This window comes from Polistes canadensis, unplaced genomic scaffold, assembly GCF_001313835.1.
Source record: "Polistes canadensis isolate GaletaPanama2010 unplaced genomic scaffold, ASM131383v1 scaffold_15, whole genome shotgun sequence".
NCBI lineage: Eukaryota > Metazoa > Arthropoda > Insecta > Hymenoptera > Vespidae > Polistes > Polistes canadensis.
The window spans coordinates 431,025-457,650 of NW_014569562.1; the positions used below are offsets into that span (position 1 = coordinate 431,025).

Below are 26,626 nucleotides of genomic sequence, written 5' to 3' on the forward strand. Positions count from 1 at the left end.
AAGAATATGGGGCCGGTCAGAAATAAACCGCTTTTATCTTACCTATAATAAATTGTTAAGAACGATCTTAGAAAGTGCGGGAGGAGTTGGTGGTCGCGATTGAGGATGAGGGGTGGGGGAGGGGGGGGCGAACGAGGTATGAGAAAAAGGATTTTTGTCGTCGTAAATTTTTTGTTCTTTTTTCTTATTTTTTTGTTCTTTTTCTTTTTTCGCCCTTTATTATTTCTTTTGAATAGCCATGAAATGTAACATGTATACGTACATATATCCATGGTTGTTATATAAGTGTACGTGCGTCGCACGGTAGTTAAGTTCATAAAGACTAGATTGATGTATTTGGAAGGCAAATTTAAACGAGATAGGAAAGTTACATGAGCTACGACGAAGGTAAGCGTATGCAAACAAGTCGTGGTACACACCGACAGTGCTATGATATCGATCGATGATTCAGAAGTCAAGAAAAAAAAAATAATATTAAAAAGAAAAAAAGAAAGGAAGAAGGAAAAAAAAATAAAGGAGGTCAAACGAGTTGTTTCTTATATATTAAATCGATGAGAATGCAAGAAAACTTTTGCACGATCTTTTTGGCATCATGCATATGCAAGAGGATGATTCGTCAGGGGGTTGGAATACCAAATACATACGTTTCGTCTTGTTCTATATACTATTTTATTTAATATAAAATTCAACGTAACTTAATTTCAATCGAAATTCGTAGACGAATACGTGGTATAATGTTTCGAGTTGGTTTTGATCGAATTAATCGATAACATAGATACGTATTCTATACGATATCTACAACTGTCAATGTTTAGAAGTGCATGGAATTAGAAACAACTACCTACACCGATAGAAATTCCTCGAGAGCTTCCACGAGATAATCCTAAAGTTTGTTTTGCCAGAAGCCTCTCCCTCTCTCTCTCTTTTTCTCTCTCTCTCGCGCGGTGATGCTTACTGTCGCGTGAAAATACAGCCGCTGAATATCAGGTCAGCTGGAAATAAGTAAAGACAAAAGAGAGAGAGAGAAAGAGAGAGAGAGAGAGAGAGAGAGAGAAAGAAATAAAAAGATTAAAATGAGAAAGAAATATATATAATACATATACAGTCAATCACCGAAATATTGTTTTCCTCGTTTTAATTACATTCAATTTATGCAACGATTAATCGAAAGAAACGAAAATCGATAAACGTTGCGTGTGTAAAATGTGAATTAAAAAAAAAATAAATAAAAGAGAAAAATATATGTGTAGTTATACTAACACATATTTAAAAATAATTTGATTTGACCCAAAGAGTATGAGAAAAATTTTCTTCGATTTCGTTTAAATAATGCCAAGAGGATTAATCCCAAGTACTACTTACAAAAAAATATTAATTATATTTTTATTAAAATAAATATTATTTCTCTCTAAATCTTTGTGTTTAAAAATCCAAATAATACGAATTAATTATGCAAATAAGAATCTTATCATTTAAATCAAATGAAATTTCTCTAAAAAAATGATACATTTTTATGCAATAAAATTGAATCCCGTTTAAAAATTTTTATAATCCTTAAATACGTTTCTATGTAGAAGAATTTGGACGAAAAGAATTTTGCACGACAAGTAAATATCAATGATCTACGATTGACAGTTACATAAAAATATGTGTGTTTGTATATAAAGAGGATAAGCTAATAGGAAGAGGAAATAAAAATCTTGAATAATAATAATATAGATCCGAATCGTGATATTTACTTAAATGTTTCACATATCCCAATATAACATTCGTTAACGGAGCTTAACTGTTCCCCTTTTCGTCAAAGGGGTTTAAGTTCTTCCATTTTCCTCTTCTTTTTTTTCTTCTCTCTCTTTCCCTTTTTCTTTCTTTCTTTTTCAATCTTGTTATTTCCTTTTAATTACCACTGTCTCGTGGAGTATACTATCGATAAAGGACGACAGGCAAATGTGGGTTGACTTTAAATGAAGCAACTTAAGGCTTACTACTACTACTACTACCCCTTGGAGATATTTCGAATCCGTAGTTACCGTCGTCCGAGGCGAAAATCCGATTAGAATCGTATTGATCTGACAAGATTTATCGATACTCGATAAACTTCATATATAAATTCATTTAATCGTTTGCAACACGAAGTATATAAAGTGACCAATAATTTAGTCTCCTAATAATTATTATTATCATAGAAACAAGATCAAGAATAAATGTAACAGGTAAAAGCATTCATTTACATACGTTACATTAATGTAATCGAAATTTATATATATATATACAGTATTTATGATTTATTTCTTACAAACGTAAAGATTGTTGAAACCACAAAGCGTATTTGAACACTATTGAATGTATATTGAACACTTTTAAGTATTTAATATTTAATAGAGAACCACCTTTGATATACAAATAATATCTTGTAAACGATTATACGTACTCGTTATCATTTACCTTTCAGTAACACACATCTAATCATAATTATTCTATATACAATACATTTCGATTTGCTTAATAATATGTCGGCAAGTATTGTGTATAAAATATACTCATTATAATTAATCAAATATTTTATGTTAAGTGTGTTCGAATACATACGTGAGTCACTGTACAAACATACATACATATGTATGATACATATACGAATGTAAAGCAACAGCAGAAACATCGGTGTAACAGAATTCGTGAAATTCACACTTTAAAAGTTTCTCGTTCTCGTCCTCGTCGATCGTGTCGTCCTTTATAGGACTGACGAAGGACGAAAGAGAGGGTGGAGGAGGAGGGGGGGGATTCTGCTGCACGAGTTCGACCCAATTTAAATGGCAGCCAAGTTTGGCCCTATTCCGAAGATAATATCGCAAAGGGTCGCGCGAATCGTATCGGACTTCGAAATACGGTAACAACGCGCTTTACGGCTTAACGCGGGGATTCGTTAGCAGGGCTTAACTCTTTCCCTCCCCCCTCCCCTCCTCTCACGCTACACAGTAGGAGGGGGTGGAGGTTGGAGGTGAGGGTTTGAAAGAACGAGGGATGAGAGGGGAATTTTAATTCCCCTTTAACCGAGCTCTGTACCGACGCTTAAAAGGGAGAAGGAAGGCGGAGGGGGGGGGAGAGGTAACATTAACTGGAACGTACCGCTTTAATTATTGTTTTTCTTCTTTGCCTTTTTTTCCTTTCTTCTTCTCTCTATTTCTCTCCCCTTTTTATTGTTTTTTTTTTTTTTTCAATTCTTTTCCTTTTTTTCACAGGAGGGTTCTCATTACGACGGTACCCGTCGAGCAAAACCTCGCGACTCGCAAAACCCGTTAGATTATTGTTGATTAGTCCCTCTACGAGATTTTTCTGTTTTATTTTTATATTTTATATTTTTTTTTTCTATTTTTTTTCTGCGAGCGCGCGCGAACGAGAAAAAAAAATCCTTTGGAAAATATGTATGTCAAATTTATTCAACGAATCTCTCGCTTAACAGTCGATATAATATTATAATAACGAGTTGATGGTAAAAACAAAGGAAGAAAAAAAAGAAAAGAAAGAAATAATGAGAGAAAATAAAAAGAGCGTAATATTAATTAACCCGGCCCCAACCCCTACCCCCTCTCCCTCGCACCACTTTTCATCGTCGGGTAAGATAATAATACGATCACATTTTTGATCTATTGCATGTTTTAAACGATTTTCTTCTCAACTTTACACCTGGACGAGTTGCGATACGATTTACATTTAATTACATATTTTGTGTTCTTCTCTCATCTTTTTTTATTTTACCTTTTTATCTGATTTTCACGCACACCACCAGGGATTAATTATTTATTCTACATTGATCAAATCGTCGATTGAGATAAAGAAAAGAAACGAAAAAGAAAAGAAGGGTCCAATAAACGTAAAGTATTGTTTCGAGTATCGATATATCATTAACATTAAAATACAATAATAATACGAATAAGAGAAACAATCGATCCGACACGATCAATGTTCATTTTTGGTTTACTCGTTGAAGGGATGAAGACTCCTATTTTTTCATCTATTCGTTAAATCAAAAGTCGAATCGTTTGACTCGAATGTTGCAAACACCGATCAACAATTCTCCAGTTCTTTAAAAGTGCATGCAAAAATTCGGAGAAAACGAGGAGAAAACCTGTGTGATACGTGCACGTATGTGTGGTGTACACGCATGTGTGTTTGTCTCGTTTGTTTCAATCAGAGAAACGAATCTGTTGCATGGTACCGATTAATTAATCGATAAAAATTCTTCTTACGGAACAGAGCGTAACAGTAATCCTTTTTTTTTTTTAAACGAGGATAAGGGGTTATCGCGATAAACGTTGCAATTTTGTTCTTTTCTTATTTATTTCTTTCTTCTTCTTCTTCTTCTTCTTCTACCTAACTTCTACTTCTAGTTATTTACTTTCTTTTCGTTTTTCTTGTTTCTCTCTCTCTTTCTATCTATCACACAATGCAGTTGAATCTTCCTGTTATGTCTCTTCCGAGTGTCTGTGCGCGGAGACCGGTAATTCTGACCAAAATATAAGGCTAAAGGTAAAGGAAAAGGAAAAGGAAAAGGAAAAGGAATCGTAATTAGGTGGTTGTCGGTTACCGGGCGAGAAAAGAAGAAAGAAACTGTAGTTGTGTAAAGGTTGCTTCGAGAGGAAACGGCACACACCTTTTGAGAGGAAGAAACCTCGGACTTGCTTCTCTTCTCTTCCCTTCTCTCCCACCCTCTCTCTCTCTCTCTCTCTCTCTTTCTTTTGCACGGTGCTCCAATTAGTCGATAAGATCTTTTATACGTTGGAAAGGTAACAAAAAAGAAAAAGAAAACGGAAAAGAACAAAAATAACGAAACTTCCTCTCTTATCTTTCCTTTTTCTTTTGGAGGGTTAAAAAAAAAAAAAAAAAAAAAAAAAAAAAAAAAAAAGGAGAAAAAAATAAAAAGAAACAAGTAGGAAAAAAACAACAAAGAGAAATTCATTGGAATTCATCGGTCGGTTTGCTTCCGTTCGACTCCGACGATTCGTTCCACCTGCTTGAGATAACCACCAACCACCATCACCACCATCACCACCACCAATTCTCTCACCAATTTTTTTTCTTCGATGATAAAAAAATAAAAGTATATATATATATATATATATATATATATATATAGATATACAAACATAATAAAATAGAAGAAGGGAAGTAAAACAAACCCAACAAGAAAAAGAAACGAAGAAAATTGCGAAAGAAATTAGGGGGTGTGTGTGTACTTACGTTGAGATTCGTTGAAATGTTTTACGGTTTTTCTGAAAGAAAAAGAAACAAAGACGGAAAGTAGTAAAAAAAAAAAAAAGAAAAAAAAGGGACGATAAAAATCTTGTTTCCGTTCGAACTCGAGGATATTTGTTAGATAGTTAGGAAGTAGATAAAAGACAGGACGTGCGATCGTAGTCCGACGAACGAACGAACGAAACGATGCCCGCATATAATTTAACGCTTTTCTCGTTCGCTCGATGGATTTACCGACGCTGAAAATACGCGAAGGGTGGTAGAGGTGGTGTTGCTGCTGCTGCTGGTGGTAGTGGGGGGGTTGAAGGGTGGTAGTTGAGAGATTAAAGGGAGTGGGAAAGCGATATATAAACAGGAAAAAGGAGGAGGAAGAGAAATTTTCGGCTTGGCGTTCCGGAGGGGTGGGTTGTGGGGGGGAGGGGGTTGGAAGAGGGTGGATCCTGAAACCCGCAGCTTCTCGCCACGTAAAAGGTCCATAGAGAAATAGAGAAATAGAGAGAGAGAGAGAGAGAGAGAGAGAGAGAGAGAATCTGTGTGTGCATGTGTGTGTGAGTGGAAAAAAAAAAAAAAAAAAAAAAAAGAGTAAACTCTCCTTTTTATCTCACGACTGGTCGAAGCCACGTCGGCTTTCACGAGAACGCTGTACGGTGTTATTCCCTTTTTCTTCCACCCTGAACCTTCACCATCTCTCTCTTTCTCTCCCTTTCTCTGTCCAGCCGCTAATATTTTAACGCTAAACTATGGCCCGCATTTTCGTAACCACGAGACGCGAGAATTAAGCTTGATTTACTCTAATAACGAGAATGCATGTAAATAGTCGAACGGATTTTCTTGTTCCTTTACTTTTCTTTCGTACTTTCTTTTCTTTGCCCTTCTTCTTCTTCTTCTTCTTCTTCTTCTTCTTCTTCTTCTTCTTCTTCTTCTTCTTTTTCTTCTTCTTCTTCTTCTTCTTCTTTTTATTCTTTTTCTTCGTATTCGTTTCCTTAGACCATTACCGTGGTACACGGTACATTACTCCCAGGAGAGTATTTTTCGCAAGGACGGTAGAATTTTAAAATTTCGAAGAGAAAGATATGTATTACGTAGATACTTTATTCTTGTCTCTTGGTGTTGGCTGCTAACGACGCGCTTTCAAAAGGAAAACAATTCCAAAGTAGACACGTATACGTATAACTTACATCCTAGAGTGTGTGTGTGTGTGTGTAGGTAATGTATGAATGTATCTATGTTTGTGTATGAAAGAGTGTAAATAGTCTCCTAAATTTCATGAGTAAAATACGAGACACGTTATAATGTGTAAGAGGGAAATAAGAGTTAAAGCTTAACGCGATAACAGCCGCGTTTGTCGTAATACTGTCTGGCAAAGTCTCGCGTGTAGTAATGTATTTCGAATGATAGAAGAAGCTTCCTTGAAAACCCCACACGCACAACACCTTTATTGTACATTCAAAACGCATTAACGATTCTTCTCGCGAACTAAACTTGGCATCTAACTTTAAAACGATTATACTGGGAAGAAACTTAAACTCACACATCCGCGCGCGTAGTCTTTAAGAATATAATATAATATTTTTGTTTTTTGGTTTTGTTTCTCTTATATATATTACATGAAAATACATGAGAATAAACTACGTAAAAAGGAGAGTATTGTGTGTGTGTGTGTTTGTATATAAAACTGAAAAGAAGAAAAAAGAATGCAACTTAAAAAGTAAGGTTAAATTCAAGAGTTGGAAGAAGCAGATGTCGAGAGAGCTTGCGACAAACGTCTTCTTAAAGATAAGTATTTGTTTAAGAAGAAGAAGAAGAAGAAGAAGAAGAAAAAGAAAAAGACGAAAAAGAAGGGCAACAAGCAGAAAGAGACGTGTCATTTTTCAACGTCGTCCTTCTCATCGCCGTTGTCGTCGTAGTTGTACACAAACGTAGAAAAAGGATAGCTTATTTCTAGTACGCGAAAGGAAAAGTTCGCGTAACAACAACGAGAAAGCCCACGGGAAAGGTGATATGGTGTGTGAGCCCTTCTCACGAGAGGGCACGTAATCCTCAACGGAATTACTCGCGTTTGGTATTACCAACCTGCTCTGGGTCTCCAATTTTCGTCACCGTGCGGCGAACGTTCGCTATTTTTTTTTTACGCGGAAAAACTATATTCACCGAAAATATTATTCTTTTTCTTTTTTTCTTTTTTTTTTTTTTTTACACCGTCGAAATATAAAGCTTGGATGTCGATTTGAACGTTACGAAATCCATACGCAATGTGTGTGTGTTTGTATGTATGTATGTGTGTATCTGTCTATTTCGTATGGCTACGTAGAGATATTAAATTCGTTTATACCTATATATTTACGCATACACACGTTAGTACGTGTGCGAGATAGAGACAAGTAGACAGAAATGGAAGAAGGTTGGGAATATTTCGCTAGCTCTTATGAAATCGTGATGGACCGCGAGATGGAATTTCAAATTCCCACTCTCGTTTTTGACGACTCGATTAAGCCGTCCACCAACCAAGAAGACGTAATTCTTTCTCTTCCAACCTCGTTTCCTCTCTCTCTCTCTCTCTCGTTACGTCCCCGCTGTATGATTCATTAAAACGTAGCTGCTTTAACGACGAGGAAATATTCTACAGATTTTAATCTCTACCACTCTTTTAAGATACGTTCACGTACGCGGATACCTGACTTGGCATATTATATTGTTGTTACTTAAAAAAAAAAAAAAGAGGGGGGGAGATTAATTATAAAAATGATAAGAGTTAATACGTATTATTAAATTTATCTAAATATTATCATTCGGATATAATAAAATGTAATCGCGACGATTCGATACCGCGTAAACGAGTACGAAGAATCATCGTTGTTTCAACATCGTCTATTTTAGATTGTTGTAAGTAGTAAAACAAAACAGCCGTTTGGTATTTTGGTTCGTAGCGATAGCAGGTAGGTATAATATCCTATTAGCTATTCCACCGTTGTCGCACTTAAATACGATAGTAACGAATTCCTCGAGAAAACGAGCACTTTGCTTACCTAGCCGTTTATTAAGCTAATTACGGATTCATGACAGTGCTTAAGATTATAGAATAGTTAAGGAATAAATTTATAGAGAAAACGGCTGTGCTCTCTTGTGCCACGTAAAATTAACGATCTCGGTATTCTCGCGGCCACGGGGAAGATTAAATCGATTATAAAAAGAAAGCCGGTGTTAATAAAATGTATATCCAGGCCATAAATCCAACACTTTTTTTCTCGCGATTAAAAACCGCGAGAAGAATTCGATACCAAAACGAAAAAGTTCGGACTCTATTTTCATAAGAACGTAAGAATCATTTTAATCGTCATTACGATTTTCAAATAAGAACAGAAATACTAATAATAATAATAATAATAATGATAATGTGATAAAAAGAAAATATTAACGCATTACTTACCGGTAGAAAATGAATTGGTCGATCAGTAGAAAACTGAAATAAACGAAAAGCCTATATTTAGAACACTGATTTACAAGAGTTTAAATAATTAGTAGTCTATTAGTTGATTCAAAATTTTCTTATGCTCATGCGATTAAATAAAAATAAATACGAAAATAAATTCCATAATATATATCTCTCTCTCTCTAATTTTAGGACAATTGCTAAATATGTTAGGGTTAATGCGATTCGTTTAATGGAATGACAAAAATACAAAGAGACTTTTTTATTTTTTTTTCTTCTTCTCACATACGACACGCACGAGCGGCATTTATAATCTGAATAAAGACGTATAAAGGCACACTAATAATTTGCCACGAATTTATCCACGTAGGGTGGAGCAACGGGACGGGACGGAGAGTTTAGGGCTCGAGTGGGAATTCTCTTTTTACAGCTTTCTCTACGTCATGCTATTTCTCTTGTAAGGCCTTGGGAGAATAATCGAGTCGACTCGTCGACACACCGAAAGGCAACATCTGCCATAAGCTTGGTAAGGTAACAAAAGCAGCCGTTTCGTAGGCGCGTGCCTCGTTCGGAGTTGGGCCGCGAAAACCTTTGCCCACAGCTGTTTTACGGGCGTCTGCTACTATATCATCACACATATATATCCATGTAACACATACGCACACATATCTACACATGTGTCTACATATATATATATATATATATATATATATACTAACACACAAGTAGGTCGCGTAGGCGAGGAAGCACAGCTGTGTGAGCAAAAGCAAGAGAGAGAGAGAGAGAGAGAGGTGATAAGTTTAATCGAACGAATCGATAAATCGATCGATTGGAACGCTCGTAAGTAGAAACACCGTTCCTTACAACGTCGTCATTGTCCTTTGAGGGAGCGAGAAAGATAGATGGATCTTAATAAAGGAAAGAGGAGAAAGAGAGAGAGAGAGAGAGAGAGAAGAACATAGTAGGACAGACTCGCACATTATCGCTTCTCGTCTGTCAGACATCCTCGGACAAACGACTTCCTCTTTCAGTCTTATGGCTTAAAACGTGTTGTTACTTCCTTAGACCTGATGGTAGTTGGTCAGGACGACAATGAGAAAGAGTAGTACACACCTTATACTTTGCCCCATTGAATAATAAATGCATAGCATTATTTAACTCGATAGTTTTTCTCCTTAATTAGTTCGCTTGAAATCATTCGAAAAGTTTCTTTAAACACACTTGTTAAAATGATTACGTGTAACTATGGTGTGTGTGTGTGTATATCCTGTGTGTATGTGTGTGATTAGGATCGTTAAAGGAATATGTAATTTATGATCGGATATCACGTTGTTAATAGTCTTTCTTTCTTTTGCTTTATTTCTTTCTTATTCCATTATCTTTTATATCTTTTTTATTTCGCTTTACAAGAAAACTTCCACGAGGGTGATTTTGCGGCGAGAGAGAGAGAGAGAAAGAGAGAGAGAAAATCACGGGGGTGCGAAAGTTTGGTTGCAAGAGTGCAACAGCAACCCTGCCGTGCCGTACCGTGGTATCCTTTGCTCGAGATCGTTGGCAAGTAGTACTTTTTTCATTATGCTGTGAGAATAGGGTCAAACCGAAGATACCTCAGTATAATGGAACGACATATATATTATATATGTGTGTATGTATGTATATATATATATATATATTGCACGATATAAGCTTCCCTCTTTTTTAACAGTGAAAATTTCTGGACACAGTTTACACCTAACTTCGACAATAAAAGGGTATTACAATTCTACGAAGTTCGCGTTTTTATACGCGTACAATGTACACATAATGTAACGAGAGCATGAGGGCGAGAGAGAGAGAGAGAGAGACAGAGAAAAAGTGAGGAATAAAAGAAAAGAAGTAAAAAGGTTTATCCGAATAAAAAGGTTAAAGTAGGTAGTAAAAAAAAAAGGAAAGGGAATATACTTACGCCAGTGTCGAAAAGTTAATCAAAAGCGGGGTGCATTAAATATAGTAATAATTTTCTAATCTGTTCTTCCCATCGGAGAAAATCATACTTATGGAAAATAGAAAATCATTGTGGAAAGTCGATGTTCTTCTTTAAGGAAAACGAAATCGGTGGAAATGAAGAGAGAGAGAGAGAGAGAGAGAGAGAGAGAGAGGAAAAGAAAGAAAGGGAAGACAAGTTAAAAGTTGCCAACTCGACTATCGTTCGCTCGAGTAATACTTTACGAGGTATAAACCTAAAAATCTCCATACAGATAAAAAGAGAAGAGAGAGAAAAAAAAGAAAAAAGAGAGAGAGATGAAGTTCGATCGAAGAATCGATGATTAGAAAAAAAAAGATAGGCGAACAACGATAAACCGAAAACAAAAGGTAAATTAAAAAGAGACGGAGGAATAAAAAGACAGGGAGAGAGAGAGAGAGAGAGAGAGAAAGGGAGATGCAATTCGATAGATGGGGTTTATACGAAAAGAGAAAGAGAGAGAGAGAGAGAGAGAGAATTACGTTCGCAAATGAAATTCAACAACGTAGAACTTTTTCATAGGCTAGTCAGAACAGGACGATAACGAGATTATCCGCTTTGATCTGCGAGCAAAAGGGTCCCACCGACGCACGCTTTGAGTTCCGCCTCTAAAAGCTCGTGGTGCTAAAAAGTTAAGTTAATCCGAGCTCCTCTTCCTTTCGCTTATACACACTCTCTCTTTCTTTCTCATTTTCTCTCTTTTGAAAACGAGAAAAAAATAATCGAACAAAAAAAAATAAAATAAAATAAAATAAAATAAAAAAAATCGCAAAATCCCTGTCTCATTCGCGCGTAGGTATATCAAATTAACAAAATGTGCCCACAAGCGTGTCCGATTTCTCCATAAAACGATAAAGTGTATTTATTTTAGGACGAAGAAAATAAGTATGTATATAAAATAAGAAAAATAAAAAGAAAAACAAAACAACCGCGTTAAACCATAAAGAAGAGAGAGAGGAAGGAAAAAGGGATCAGAAGAGGTTGCGTGTTAAGTAAGAGGAAGGAATAAGAGGAAGAATAAGAAGAGAAAGAAGGTGTTGAAGGAAGCGAAAATTATTCTCAGGGAATTTAACTCTAGCTACGTCAAAGACGACAACGACGACGACGACGACGACGACGACGACGACGACGATGGTGTAAGAGAAAAAATAAAATAAGAACGGGAAGAAGAAGAAGAAGAAGAAGAAGAAGAAGAAGAAGATGAAGTATAAAAAAAGGAAAATAAAAAACAAGAAAAAAGAAACGAAAGAAGGGGGAGCGAGAGAAACGGTTTCAGGTCTTTTTCCCCTCTCTCCCTTTATTATTCCCTTTTTTTCGTCTTCTTCTTCTTCACTCTCCCTTCTTCTTCGTACACGTTCCCGTCTCTTTCTTTCGGCTCGTTCCACTCTTTTTGTTTTCACGCTAGGCGTTGTCCCGAGGGAGATGCGTTAAAGCCCTGCTGTAATCCGGCCAATGCAATCAAGTAGATGAGACGGGAGCGTAGTCCTCTTTCCTCTCCTCTCCCTCCCACCATCACTTCCATACCCCGTCCACCGATCCAACAATCTCCCTCGGTGCTTCTCGTCTCGTCTCGTCTCGTCTCGTCTCGTTTCGTTTCGTTTCGTCTATACTCCTCTCTTGTTCCTCTTCCTCATTCTATTCCTCCTCCTTCCAGAACACCATCGCCATTTGCCTTCCACGTAGCAAGCAAGCAAGCAAGCCACCACGGTAACGAAGCTTAAGGCACCCTAACAAATCATTCGTTTTACTCGCTAGTCTGGGCATTAATACGTGCCACAGTGTGGTGGCCTCCCCTATGCTTCGAACTTGCCCGAAGGCCCCCATGAACGCTCTTCGACTTTCTTCCTCTCGATGCACCCAGTAGTTCAAACAGTGACTACTAACGGAGAAAGGACCTTCGGATGCTTTGCTTTGCTGCTACTGCTGTGCTGCTGTTGCCTATTACTACTACTACTACTATTACTACTACTACTACTACTGCTATATTATCGAACGTTCACAGAAAGGGTGGATAAAACGAAACGCGGCCGACGATCGCGATTTTCTAGCTCGGATGATGAATTTTTAGGCTCCACTCACTCACTCACTCTCTCTTTCTCTTTCTCTCTCTCTCTCGTTCTTTGTGAAAAGATATGCTTACGTTCACTTTCCCTTCCCTTCTCTGTCTCTGTCTCTTTCTCCTTCCTGTATATAACGTTGAAAGAGCCAACTTGCTGAAAGCCACCGCATTAACCCTTTGCACCCTTTGCACTCGCGTGTCTACCTTTCGACGCGCAGACGGTGTAACTAACTAATTCCAAAGCAACCATCATCAATCGGGCTATTTATTTATGTACGTATATTCCTTTCTTTTATTTCTTTATGTCTTTAATATGTACGTATGATGTGTGCATATATGCATCTATCTATACGTATATACGTATGGTATATACGATGTACGTATGAAACTCGTTCCGATTGTAACTTTTGCATTAGCTGACACAGCAACGAATGAGAAAATCTATGTATGAAGGTATATTTTACTCTTCCCTATCAGAATAAAGTATAGTAAAAGCCGAATTTATAGACAAAGTTAACTATTACCCTTTGATCGTTTCTAAAGTTCCATTCGAAAGAATAAATCCTCTCCTTTCTGTCTGTCCATATTGTTCCATGAAAAATTTAATAACAAATATCAATAAAGAATAGATATACGATATACTCGCTCTCTCTCTCTCTCTCTTTCTCTTTTCCCATTGTTTGTCTTTTTAAATGGAACGATATATAATGCGATCGAGTTTAACTTTCGAATTGTTAAAAACTCGCGTTCGATGTTTGTTCGAATGCATCACACCTCTACCCCCGTCTAGTTTACACGCCGTCAAATCCGCTTGCGAGAATAGAAGAGAAGCTAGGAGAAGCTAGCTAGATCGAACAATTCTGACCGAACCCCCCCCCCCCCCCGCCCCCACTCCCTTTTGCGCGATGAAATCATTTCTATCGGTCTTTTAATTTCTTTTTTTTCCTTTTATTTTATTTTATTTTTTTAATACGTTTATTTTTTTGTTGTCGTCGCAGTCATCGTGTCAAGCTCCTCCTCTTCCTCCTCGTCGATTTTCGGGACGATCGCGTGTCCGTCCCCCGTTTTCATTCGCGTCCAACCGATGAAATGCTTTTTCGCGTTTTGCGGCTTTTCTAAAGTGTGCTGCTGCTGCTGCTGCGCCCGGAATTGAAAGCTACGATTTACTTTTGAAGCTTACCCGCTAAGCTCTCTGCGAAACCATTTTTATTTCATCCCTCTATCACAAAATAGTCTACCAAAATCGACCCGAAACTTTATCGGATTATTAATTTTCACAGTTTTATATCTCACGCAGTTTAAATAACACATTTTCTTTTTTTCTTTTTCTATGCACGTTATACGTATCTACCGTATGCATAAAGTCCATAATATAAATGTTACATTTCAAATGAGTACGTTCAATTTTCTTACGAATTCAAGTATTAATAAACGTTCTTCGTTGGTTAGAGAAGGTAAACGAGTAGAGAAATATTTAACATGGAGCAAAACATGAAACTACGAGATACGAATGCTGAGAAAGAGAGAGAGAGAGAGAGAGAATAGGAGAATATGTAGACACGGGACGATTACGTTTGGTTAAGCTGGAAATACACATACACACACACACACACACACACACACACACACACACACACGCGCGCGCACAAAGAGAGAGAGAATCGGAGAGTGGCGTGCATGAAACGCGTCGATTGCGGTTTTGAAAATCGGCATGGTATGACTATGCCGCAAATAATTATCGTCCGATATGACTGCAAAGCCGCGTTTAATCATCCATACGACTGCATATTAATAATAAAGAGACATTCGATGTGTATCGGTGTATATTGTTGCTCTCACATTCTCATTCTCATTCTCATTCTCATTTTCTCTCTCTCATTCTCTCTCTCTCTCTCTCTTTTTCTCTCTTTTCGTCTCTACTTCAGCGTAACTAGGCGTCGACTACAGTTTACCCGCAACGGATGCATATTTTTGCAGAACGATGCGATCAATAAACTCCGACAATTTTACGACCGTCGCTCTTTCGATCTCGTAATTCTCTGTATCCGTGACGCGAATAACTTAGGTAGGTTTCTCTCTCTCTCTCTCTCTCTCCCTTACTATCTACCATTTCTCCTCTATCAAACGTGTATCCGAATTAAATTTTTATTTTACCGATCTTCACACGCACGATTCGCCATCTCCATTTCGTCCTATCTAAACCGAAAAGTCTCTTCTTCCAATAAATCCTCCATTATACATCTATTCTCTTTAAATATCTATCTCGAAATACTATTTTTAATAGTTATTACATAATGAATTAACAAAAAAGTATGGTGACTCCAATCTCGATCAATCGATACGACGATACATTTCTATTAAATTACCAGTCGTAGATTATTCTCAAGTTATAGTTCAGAATTTACCTTCATTTAATCTGTCATTTACATCTATATTATAACGATAAAGTTTATTATTCGGTTTGAAATATTTTCCAATGGCGAAATATGAAAACGAGAGAGAAATTACGAAAGGAAAACTTTGTTTTGCCTTCTCTCGTAACGCGAAACTAAAACGGACATTTGTCCCTGTCGAATTGTTCCCAAAAAAAATCTAACCAACGTATGAGTTCATAGCTAGCGTCCCTTGTTAATTACAACGTACTACCCGTCGAACGTTGAACCCCCCCCCTTCCTGCCTCCCCACTCGCCCTTCTAGCTACCACCACAATTACCACCACACTTAAAAACTCGCGAACAAATTGTAGGTACGTACATATGTACGTATTGTTTAATGGCCCGTACTCGTTTCACGCTTAATTATCCAAATTTCGTCAGAGCGAAAATAACGCACAAAGCGACGACGGTTTTGATCAATTTTACATCGATCACGTCCTGCCACAAAACCTCTACAACCTCCTCCCCTCCACCTCCACCTCCTTCACCTCCTCCTCCTCATACAACGGGTCAAATTGAACTCATCCGAAGGTGAACTTCTATCCGATTTACGAGTTCTCGCATATTCAGGATATTCGACTATGGGAATAACTACTCAATAATCAAAAGTATAACGAAGATATGGTCGACACGCGCGAAACACGATAATGGAGTTTCCTACATAATTCCAAATGAAACAACCATAGGTTTACTAGTTCACGCCCCTGGCTTACTATTCTCCGCAACTCAGTGCGTGCTAACAAATTCGTAAACTTCCTCGTTGAAACATATTATTTGTCACTAGTCTCCCCAACCATGTATATACATATATATATATATATATATATATATAAATGCATCTACACGTATGTTTATGCATTTGGAAATATTATGATACTCGCATTATCCAGAATATTAGAGAAGAGAGAGAGAGAGAGAGATAAACGTTGGATAATTCAATAGATCATATTTTAAAAGCATCATTTCAATATTAAATAAAAATAATACTCCGTGGAGAGAGTATTAGTATGAACGATCGAGTTTATTTTAACCAAAGTCGACATTAACGTGCATGTTTGTTATGATATCGGAATGACGTTAGGCTTTAATTCATCAGACTCATCATTGTTCTAACATGATAGGAAAGTTCGATCAACTTTTTGGTCTCTTGTTCTTTCTGAACTAGACAATGGCGCCGATGGAAATCTCCGAAGTTTCTTTTGTCATATCGACAACGCTTTATACTATGCAACAAAAGGAACCTAGATATAATATATCACTATATTATACCGATAGAATACAAATTTATATGCTTCGCAAACTCGTTTCCCCGAGATTACTCTTCTCGTTTCTACTCTTTTATCGTTGGTATATTTGAAAGAAGAGAAAAAAAAAAAAAAAGTAGGAAAAAAAACCCCCCGTTAAAACACACACAATTTCACGATGTATCGAGAATGTAAGGAAGAAGAAAAATATTGCAAATAAATCGAGATAGTTAAATCAATTATTATTATTCTAAGTATAACCATTGAATCCTTTAAAATACAGACGTGTAATCGAACAACGAATTTCCTGAATACTTTTGTACGGAAGATAACGTAATTGAACAATCGTACGAAACGTTGTTTCCACGTCTACGATCGAATTCCTACTGTCAACAATTCGTTGATCGAAATCTTTTATCATCCTTACTTCGAATCGTCGAATCCCCCCCCCCCCATTATCTCTCATTCCACAAAACACATATTTGTTTCGATCACTACTCACTAACACGTATTTATATTTAACAAGGAACATAAACAGCAAGTAGAGTAATCCTTGTCGATATTAATGTTTATAAATCAACAAGCTAAACCGATAGCAACATTGAAACGGTAGTACCGTAACGGAATCGTAATTTAATCGATTAAATCGATTACCGTTTATGCACCTGCATAATAATTCCAATTTATTTTCTAAACTCCGATAGCGTACGCTTAATTTAGACTAATTAGGTTTCACGCTGTGTTTTCCCCGATAATCGTGCATTTTTACTCCACGTAACCCACTTCCTCTCCTCCCTCCTCCACACCCTCGCCGCCCTCTGCCGCCTTTTACCCAATCATAACCAATCCCAATCCCAATCCCAAGCTTGTGTATACGTATCGTACAATTCGCCGATTAATTATTACCAAAGTGAATACTCATCAGCTATTGGGATCGATCAGTATATTAACTATTAAAATTTCAATGCTAGGTGTTACCTTACTCCGAAACCCGAAACAATCGAGTTCAATGCACACGTGAATATTTTTGTTTCAACGATTCCTTAATAGGATTAGCATATAACTGTACAAAATATAAAAACAATAAATAAAAAAGGAAAAAAAAAAAAAAGATTGGTCAGAATAAAAATGTCTGTGTATTTTTAAATTATCCGACACAAGAATAAAAATTTATTCGGCTGGTAACAAAAATTTCGTTTATTTGTCTCTCTTCGAATATTCGTTGCGTTGCATCTATTTAAAAATAAAAAAAGAAAAAAAAAAGAAAGAGAGAAGTATAGAGAGAAACACGAAGAGTACATATATTTGTATATTTTATAAAAATAATTCTACGCATAAAAAATAGGAATACAATATGCAACTTCTACGAATAACAATAACAAAAAAAAGAATTATTTGGAATTGGAAATATGAAAGGCAAGCGTGAGAGTATCATATCTCGTAAACCGATTAAAAAACATCACCGATCAAATTTCAACGAACGTCGAAGATTTTTGCAGGAAAAAAAAAAGAAAAAACAAAAGGAAAAGAAAAACAGATAATAAAAAATAAGTCTCGCGCAAAATAGATCAGAAATTTTTACGTCGGCTACGTTGTAATGAGAAAAACAGGTTAATGCGCTGTACTCGCCAACACGATTAACACATCGTCGCGCATTTGAAAACGTAAATCTACGGTTTTGCCAGGAACAGTAACACACAGTAGCAGCAACAGTAACAGCAATATCAAGCAACATAACCGAGTACACTTGGAGAGGGTAGAAGAGGGTGAGAAGTTGCGCGTGCGACCCACACACACACACACACATATATATACACATTACAAGCCGGGCAATCGTAAATCTAACGTTTTAATGCTATATATATATATATATATATATATATACCCTCGGCTGGTATTTTGGGCTTATGGCAAAATGGAACGTAGATTCTCGGCTTTTACCGAGTATGGTTGAGCGATCAGCGATTCCGATAAGTAGAAGTAAGGATCAGGAACTCGTTCCTCGTTTAATCTCTTCGAAAATAATCTTTGGTGGGCCTCTCGGGCTCGATCGGGAATCAGATTGGTCAAGAAGCTAACTTCGCCCTCTGAAACCCACCCTTTCCCCCACCAACCTCTCTGACCCCGTACTCCATCTCTCTTCAGTAGTTGTCCGTTTCGTCGTTTCGTGCGTCATTCGAACAAATTTCCGCTTCGACGAATTCGATCGCAACGAACGAACGAACGAACGAACGTACGAGCGAATGAACAAAATGGTACATACGATGTCCGTATTCATTTTATTTTTAATAAAACATGAGAAACACGTGTGTGCGCCGTCTCGTTCGATCGCAGATTCCTATCCGTCCGTGTTTTTGCATCCATGAGCGAGTTATTAGGTCAAAAATTAACTTAATACTCATTTTCAACGTTTGTTTTAATGGGAGGAGAGAGCTTTTTGTATGATGCCACGCGCCTCTGCATAACACAGATGGAAAATGCATACATATTAAGAGTGAGATAGAAAGAGAGAGAGAGAGAGAGAGAGAGAGAGAGAGAGAGAGACCGAGTATGTGTTAGCATGCGTGTGTGCGTGTCACCGAGAGTGAGGAGAATGAACGAATTGTTCTCTCTCTCTCTCACTCTCTTTCTCTCTCGTGAGCGCGCGCGCGCGCACTCAACAATATATGTCGTTCGATAGTGCGCTAGCACGTACGCGATAAATTCGCGCGAGCGGTTTATTGGACGTTTTAACAAGATAAATTAATGTACGTACATATTGTAGAGGAATATGAACAATTTCGAACGGGAACGTATGAGGTAGAGGCGACAACAAATCATATTCTCTTGTTCCCCCGTAATTACAGCTTATTGCTATGTTTAATTTTTGGATAAATTTATAATAAAATTTTATCCGACGCGATAATAATTCAATTGTTTCCTTCATCGTGATATCTAAATAGATGGTTATATATATAAATATATCTATATGTATGTATGTATTTATGTATGTATTATATATATATGTATGTACACGTATGCATGAATAACGTGCCGAATGTTACTTCATTTCGATTATTACGTTCATGCGAATACCGATTGTTCCGATGGTAACGAGGAAAATCAACAGATCGTAGGAAAATCGAAGGTGGAAAAGTGAAAACATTGAAACGATGAATCTTCAATCTTACTCATCTATTCATTCATTCATCAATCTATCTATCTATTTATCTATCTATATCTACCTTCATGATATTACCTACTTCCCACGTCAAACAGAAGCTATTTGGAGAACGACCTATGTAGAACATAGGCACTTTCCTTCCACCCTCTCACCCTCCCAACCACTCTTTCTCTCTTTCTCTTTCTCTCTGTCCGTTCGTTCATTGCGTTAAGGAGTAATCCAACCGTTCGGATAGATAGAAGGAAAGTACGGATGATCAGAGATCCGGATAATTGAACCTCGGATAACCCAAATCCTTATACATTACATAGTCGACCTTACAATCTGCTTAACCATCATAAAACGCTCGCTTCTGATTTATTTCATTCGTGTGACAACAAATGAAAAAGAGAGAGAGAGAGAGAGAGAGAGAGAGAGAGAGAGAGAGAGAGAGAGAGAGAGAGTGAATCGAACAAAAGAAAATAAAAAGTAAACGAGAAACTTTAGCGATGGAAAAAATGCGTGCTCAACAACTAAATAAAATTAAAATAATGAACACTAACAAAATGAGAAAGAAAGGAGGGGTGAGGGAAGAGAGATAGAGAGAAAGAGAAATAGAAAAACATTCGGTCCTCTTCTTTGGAAAACGTAAAACCAAAAGAACATTTCGACGGCGTTAACTCGAAATTCGCTTTGTGTTTGCCCGGCATACCGTGCCGGAAGCGTCCAACTTTTAAAATTATTCTTCTCCTGTACTCGTTAAAAGCGAAGCGTGCTACGTGCCGAACATTCGAACCATTGGAAACGGTTCGCTTCCATTTCGAAGGTAATCGATCGAAAGGGAAAGAGAAAGAGAGAGAGATCGACGAGCAGAAAAAGAGAGAGATAAAAAAAACTGACGTATGTACGTACGGTCGCGTTAGTCATTTTCCTTACGCGTTGCGAATTTTTTGTTTGCTCTTCTTTCTTTTTTTTATTTTTGGAGTTGCCAGGAAAAATATCCTAGTATAGGCACGATTTTCAGCTACGTTGAGTTTTCAACGCCMCCCCCCCCCCTAAAAGATTTTCTTTACTGTAATTTATCTTTCCCACACAACCAACACGTTAATATATATATAGGTATATTTTATCTATCAGTTCTAAAAAAAATTTGATATCGTAAAAAATTCGTTAAATCTTATTAAAAATGTATTATATATATCAACAATTAATATTATTAATTGTATTCTTAATTTACGCGTGAAATGCCACAGATGGATCGATACAATTCATTATTATCACTTTCTTCCATCTACAATAAGCATAATACGCTTATAGATATACGTGCACACGAGTGCACGGAACACCCCTTGAAAATATTTTCTCTGAAAATGGAATGAACATTTTCGTCGAGAACGTTTAAATAAATAATCGTAGGTAGTAGACGTCATCGGTTTCAGTTACTATCCGGCATCGTTTTGCAAAGAGGCATTTTACGCGTTAATACGAAACAGAACAGGGAAATTGTGTCCCGCGGCAGAATGCGAAAGCTGACTGATAATCGGCTTATACACAATTTCCACGAATGGCCAGGATACCAACGGGATCCACGTCTAACCAAGTTCATATAACGTTAACTATACCTACTCTGATATCGGTCTTATAATTTTCTATCTCTTTATTCTCTTTTCCTTATTTTCTTTCTCCCTTTTCCCCCAATTCTTGCGCCAAATTTTCTGATCCTTACCAGTATTGTAAAGTGAACATTTTCAACGGATCCAGGAGAAAAAGAAAAATATTTTGTAGCTGCTACCAGGGGCGTCCTTCGAACGATCAAAATCTCCGTACCAACCATCGACGACTAAAGTAGTCATAAAAATGAACTCGACAAAAAAAAAAAACAAATCACCTTCCCCCACCCCCTGTGTCTTTCTTTCTCTCGCTAGTTCTATTTGTCTGTCCTCTTTTTTTTTTCTTTTTTTTATTTCTCAACGTTGCGTCATTTAAAAAGTCGATAGATCCTCTAATAAAAAGCTTCGAGAGAAGCTCGGAACCTCTATTGCCTATTTGAAAAGTTCGGCAAATTTAAAATGGGCAAAGTGAAAAGTTCACGCTAGGGAGTAGCTAGCTAGCTAGCTAGTTTGACATTGGTTAAGCTACGAAGGAGAGAAAGAAAGAGAGGGACGTCCCCTCGATTTGTCCAAGAGAATTCCCACTTTACTCCCACGATATCTACCAGTTGTCCTTTCTACGTGACTACTCTCGAGATTCCTTTATTATACAAATTTCGGATAGTTAATTAGTCGACCTACATCTTTAGAATATATTTACATAATTGTGTTATATACATACATTCACATACGTATACACATACATGCATACATACATACATACATACATACATACATACATACATACATACATACGAATATACGTATATACCTATCATCCCCAGTCGAGATTTTCAATTTCGAGAGACATCTTCGAGGTGCCATCATTTCTATCTCTCTTGACTGCGGGGCCTAATCAAAAATCTGATCCTCTGCCAGGGAAATAAAAAAAAAAAAAGATAGAAGAGACAGGAAAAAAGAAAAAGAGAAGAAGAAGAAAGGGATAGAAAAGGACGAAGGTGCACCACACACCAGCGCACCTTTCGAATCTCGATCCTCGCTTTCCACGCACCCTCGAACGTTGCACCCGGATTCATCCTTCCATCCCCTCTCTCCCTTCTACTCCTACCGAGAGAAAAAGAAAGAGAGAGAGAGAGAGAGAGAGAGAGATAGTAGACGTCTCCATTCATCGAGTCCTCATCTCTCTATCCCAGGCTCGTCATTCGTCCACCCACACATTCGGACTTGTTCCGTAACACCGACGTGACGACGATAGATACCCGAGCAGCAACCACCACCACCACCTTCGAGCTTTACAGCTTTCGAGAGGCTTTATCTTTTTCTCCGACCGATGTATTCACCGTTGCTCGTTTAATGCAAACTCGGACCTCTCTCTGTATGGGATAATACTAGAGATATCTTTCCTCCCCCTCCACCCAACCCAACCCTCTTTCCATCCCAACCTTCTCACTCTATCTATTTCATATATATATATATTTTTCGCCCCCTTCAACCCTCTTTACAAGCCCTTTCGCCTAATCCCATCGCCGGTACAACGTTTGGGAGAGTTAGAGCTTTGCATTAAATTTTAAGGACTTTTCAAACGGTCTGTGCCTGCTTGCTTGCTTTCCTTCCTTCCTGTTCACCCTTATTGCACCACGCGTGTTACTATACTATACTATAGTAATAGCGTAAGAGTGTGACTATCTGCGTGAAGTAGTAGGTATTATGAACATGAAAGAGTAAGAGTGAATAATAAGAGGGAAGAACGCGACAGAAAGGGAGAGTAGTATGGGATACTACTACTACTACTACTACTACTACTACTACTGCGTCTGCGCGTTCGATTTTAACGCGTCTCTCTCTCTCTCTCTTTCTATCTATCTATTTCTCTTTTACTTTCTTTCTTTTTTCTTTTTTTTTTCTTTCAAAGAAGGGTACACGCAAGCCGACACAGGAAACGCACTCCGAGTGCTTTTACTTTATATTCGCTTTTCAAGAGAGTGCGAGGAGCGTAGATACGCATCCTCAACGAGCTTTCTACCACCTTTTTTTTCCCTTCACTCTTTTCTCTTTTTTTCTTTTTGCTTTTTCACTCTATCCCTCTCTCTCTCTCTCTCTCTCTCTCTCTCATCCTTCTTCTGCTTCTGCTTGCTTGATTTCTTTTTTCTTCTTTTCTTTGTCGCCTATTTTCCCTTTGCCGCGTACTATCATCCTCTCTCTTCTTGTTCTTCTTCTTCTTCTTCTACTTCTTCTCTATGAAAGCCAGAACGCGTGATATTCGATAGACGAGAGAGGATTCCGTCTTTTCGCGACTTTCGATTAGATCGGACGTCTGGAAAATCGTCGATCGGATTTTTCTATCCTATCCCCCCCCCCCGTGCCCTCACCACGCCGCACACTCAGCCGGCTTTGACTTTCTTCTCTTTGTAAACGAAATCTTCTCCGCTATAAGACACACTCTGCGAATCTTTTTAAAGACTGCATTTTTTTTACTTTACTATACTTTTTTTTACCGATCAAACATTTATTTCGATATAATATTATTCGAATATATTATTTCTTTTTTTTTTTTTTTTTAAATCCATTCACTCTTACGACATTTCATTTTTATTCGGCAAATATTCGAGAGCGAGTTATCGTGACTTAAAAGAAAAAGAAAAAGAAAAAGAAGAAAAAAAAGAAAAAAGAAAAAATCATTTATCATTTAAATCCCGTAGATGAATTATCTTTTGATTATTTTAAAGTTCACTAGATATCAAAATGTCTCGTACGTGACTCACATGACTACAGAATAAATCTGGACTTATTGAAAGACATGGAGTAACGTGATCGAATCGAAACTTCGAAGATAAAGAATCTGTAAGAGAGGGAGCTAAAGGAAATAAAGAAATATAAGGATCAGCTTTACATTTCCTACATTCTCTCTCTCTCTCTCTCTCTCTCTCTCTCTCTCTCTCTTTTTCTCTTTCTTTCACTCTTTTTCTCTTCAACTTATTATTTGTTTCTTTTCTTTTCTCCTTCCGAGGAGCGTAATATTCGATAATCGGATTGTGCCATTTTACGGAGAACGCTTGACAATCTAGGTTTAATTTCCTTTCCCTCTTTCTCTCCACCCACCCCCTTCGCCCTTCCCCTTCCCCTTACAAATCTTGGCACGTTAAGGCTAGATCTATTTTTAGTTGATTTACTCGTCGCGTTTTAGGCCTCCTTTCTTCTTTCATTCCGTTCGAAAACCGATTAAACGCGCGTGCACCCCCTACCCCCGCCACACCCGTGATTCTTTGTTTCTCTCTCTTTTTCGTTCTTTTAATTTCGAGTCGTCGATATCGAAAAAGGAAAAACACGCGTTCCTTCGAAACCGGAAGAAACAAAATAAAGAAGAATATGATATAACATTAAAAGTCAACTGAACATTTTTGATTACGATCATAATAAACGTTATAAATTAAATGTTATAAATTAAATGTTCTAAAGAAAACAAACCTCAAGAGAAGACTTTGAGGAAAACAAGCAATGAGAATGATAGATAGAAAGAATGGGACAATAGTTTTTTAGCTACCCTAGTGTAGTAGGGAAAAGTTCCTCTCAAGACCAAAGTAGAAGGACGTTTTCTTTGTTTTTCCGAGTGCATTCTCTTAGAAAATTTACGAAGTGCTTTCCCTCTTTGCTATATCTTTGTATTTTCTCTCTTTCTCTCTCTCTCTCTCACCGTTTCTTTTTACTCTTTGAAAAATGCAAAGGATCATCTTGTGCTGGCAAAAGCTTTCCCGATGAATATTTTTACAACAAAGGGGGAAAAAGAACAAACAACGACGCGTTTTTTTCTCTCCGAACAAATCTTAATTGCGGCGAGACGTGAGTAGGTATACACGTTAAAACTTACATATTGATATGGAAAAAATGAAAATGAAAGAAAGTGAGAGAGAGAGACAAAAAAACAAAAGAAATAAATAAATACGAATTAATATTATTAAATCTCGTGCATTTGTTTTTTACGAACGTACGAAAAATGCATCTAATTTTATTACCCTTCCAAATGAAATAATATTAAAAATGTAGAAAAAAAAATTATAAATCAAAGAGATAATATTTTATTCAAAAAAGGCTGATAAAAAATATCATCATAATTATTCTCAGCGCTTTAATAATAAATTATTTATAATCCTTGTTACACACGAACGTGTGTACATATTATTATGAATAATCGTTCACCAATATATTATTATAACGTTTCAAGATACGAATTAATCCCTAACAATGGAAAGAACTAATTACGAGCCAAAAAAAAATTAGATCGAGAACGAGAGTTACGAAGGAGGAGTTGGGGGGGGGGGAGAAAGGAATGCAATGAGAGAATAAATAGGATGGAAGAGAAAAAGAGTGTGAGTTAGCGATTATTATTATATCTTTTTTTTTTTTATAATTCCACGTCTACGTTATAAAGAAACGTATAAATCTGTATATGCATGGTTTAAACAACTCGTAGAGAATAAAGAACAAAAGAAAAAAAAAAGGGAAAAGGAAAAAATGTTTTTCCTTCTCTATGCGTCGTCTAGTCGTAACTACGTCGTCTGAGGCTTATTGTAAAAACTTATGAAAAGACGTCCGAGAAGGGGTGGTGGTAGTAGTAGTAGTAGTGGTGGTGATGGTGGTGGTTGCTTTTCTCTCGTTCGTTCTCTTTGTATATCCAACGATGGTATATAATTCTACCTACGCACAGTTCTCTACGATTCATGTCTACGTCTCTCTCTCTCTCTTTCTATTTTTTTTTCTTTCTGTCAACTGAAAAAAAGCAAAGCGCGCAAGTGAGAGAGAATGAGAAGTAGGAGGGGGAGGAGGTGGAAGTAGAAGAAGGGTCCGAAAGGAAACGTACAAAGTGCTTCCGCCGCATCGGATCTTCCACGCTTTCGAAGGCGATGGTTCCGACCATCGAGAATCGTTCTCGTCCAAAGAGACCCCTCTTGTTTCACTCGAAAAGCTTTTATAGAACGATATCCGAACATCGAACTCTCTCTCTCTCACTCACTCTTTCTCTTTTTCTGCAACGAGTCGTAAGGGGAGAATCTCGTAATTCCTAGTAGTGCAATGAAAGAAAGAGAACAAAAAAATAATGAAAGAAGGAAGGAAGGAAGGAAGGAAGAAATGAAAAGATTAATATAAAGGGGATGAAATAAAAAAAAGAAAAACATAAGGGAAAAATAGTGGCACGCTTGTACTAACTTTGTTAGTATAGAAGTACCAACTTCCTAAAGCAAAGTTTAAGCTCCAACTTCGATGCGTTTATGAATGTGAATGAAGAGAAAAAGGGTGGGGTGAGGGGGAAGGAAAGTTTCTTTCTTTTTCTTTTTTATTTTTTTTTTTTTTAACGAATCGATTGAACGTACGCTGTTACTACTACTGCTGCTGTTGCTGCTGCTGATGCTGCTTTCGTTGCTCGTATTTGAACGCCAAGGTAAAAAGGAAAATCCT

The 26,626-nt window shown here is 37.2% G+C and overlaps 1 protein-coding gene across 2 annotated transcripts in view; it reads right to left on the reverse strand.

The window, feature by feature from the left end:
• The window catches only part of LOC106793533 (leucine-rich repeat and immunoglobulin-like domain containing-NOGO receptor-interacting protein 4), a 288,380-nt gene that overhangs the window by 217,652 nt on the left and 44,102 nt on the right, over positions 1–26,626 (reverse strand). The window contains exon 2 of one of the 2 annotated variants that reach the window (XM_014760541.1): positions 8,681–8,713. The exons of the other annotated variant lie outside the window; for it this stretch is intronic. Within the exon in view, the coding sequence (XP_014616027.1) occupies positions 8,681–8,713 (33 nt within the window). The remainder of the gene's footprint in view (positions 1–8,680; positions 8,714–26,626) is intronic. 2 annotated transcript variants of the gene reach the window in all.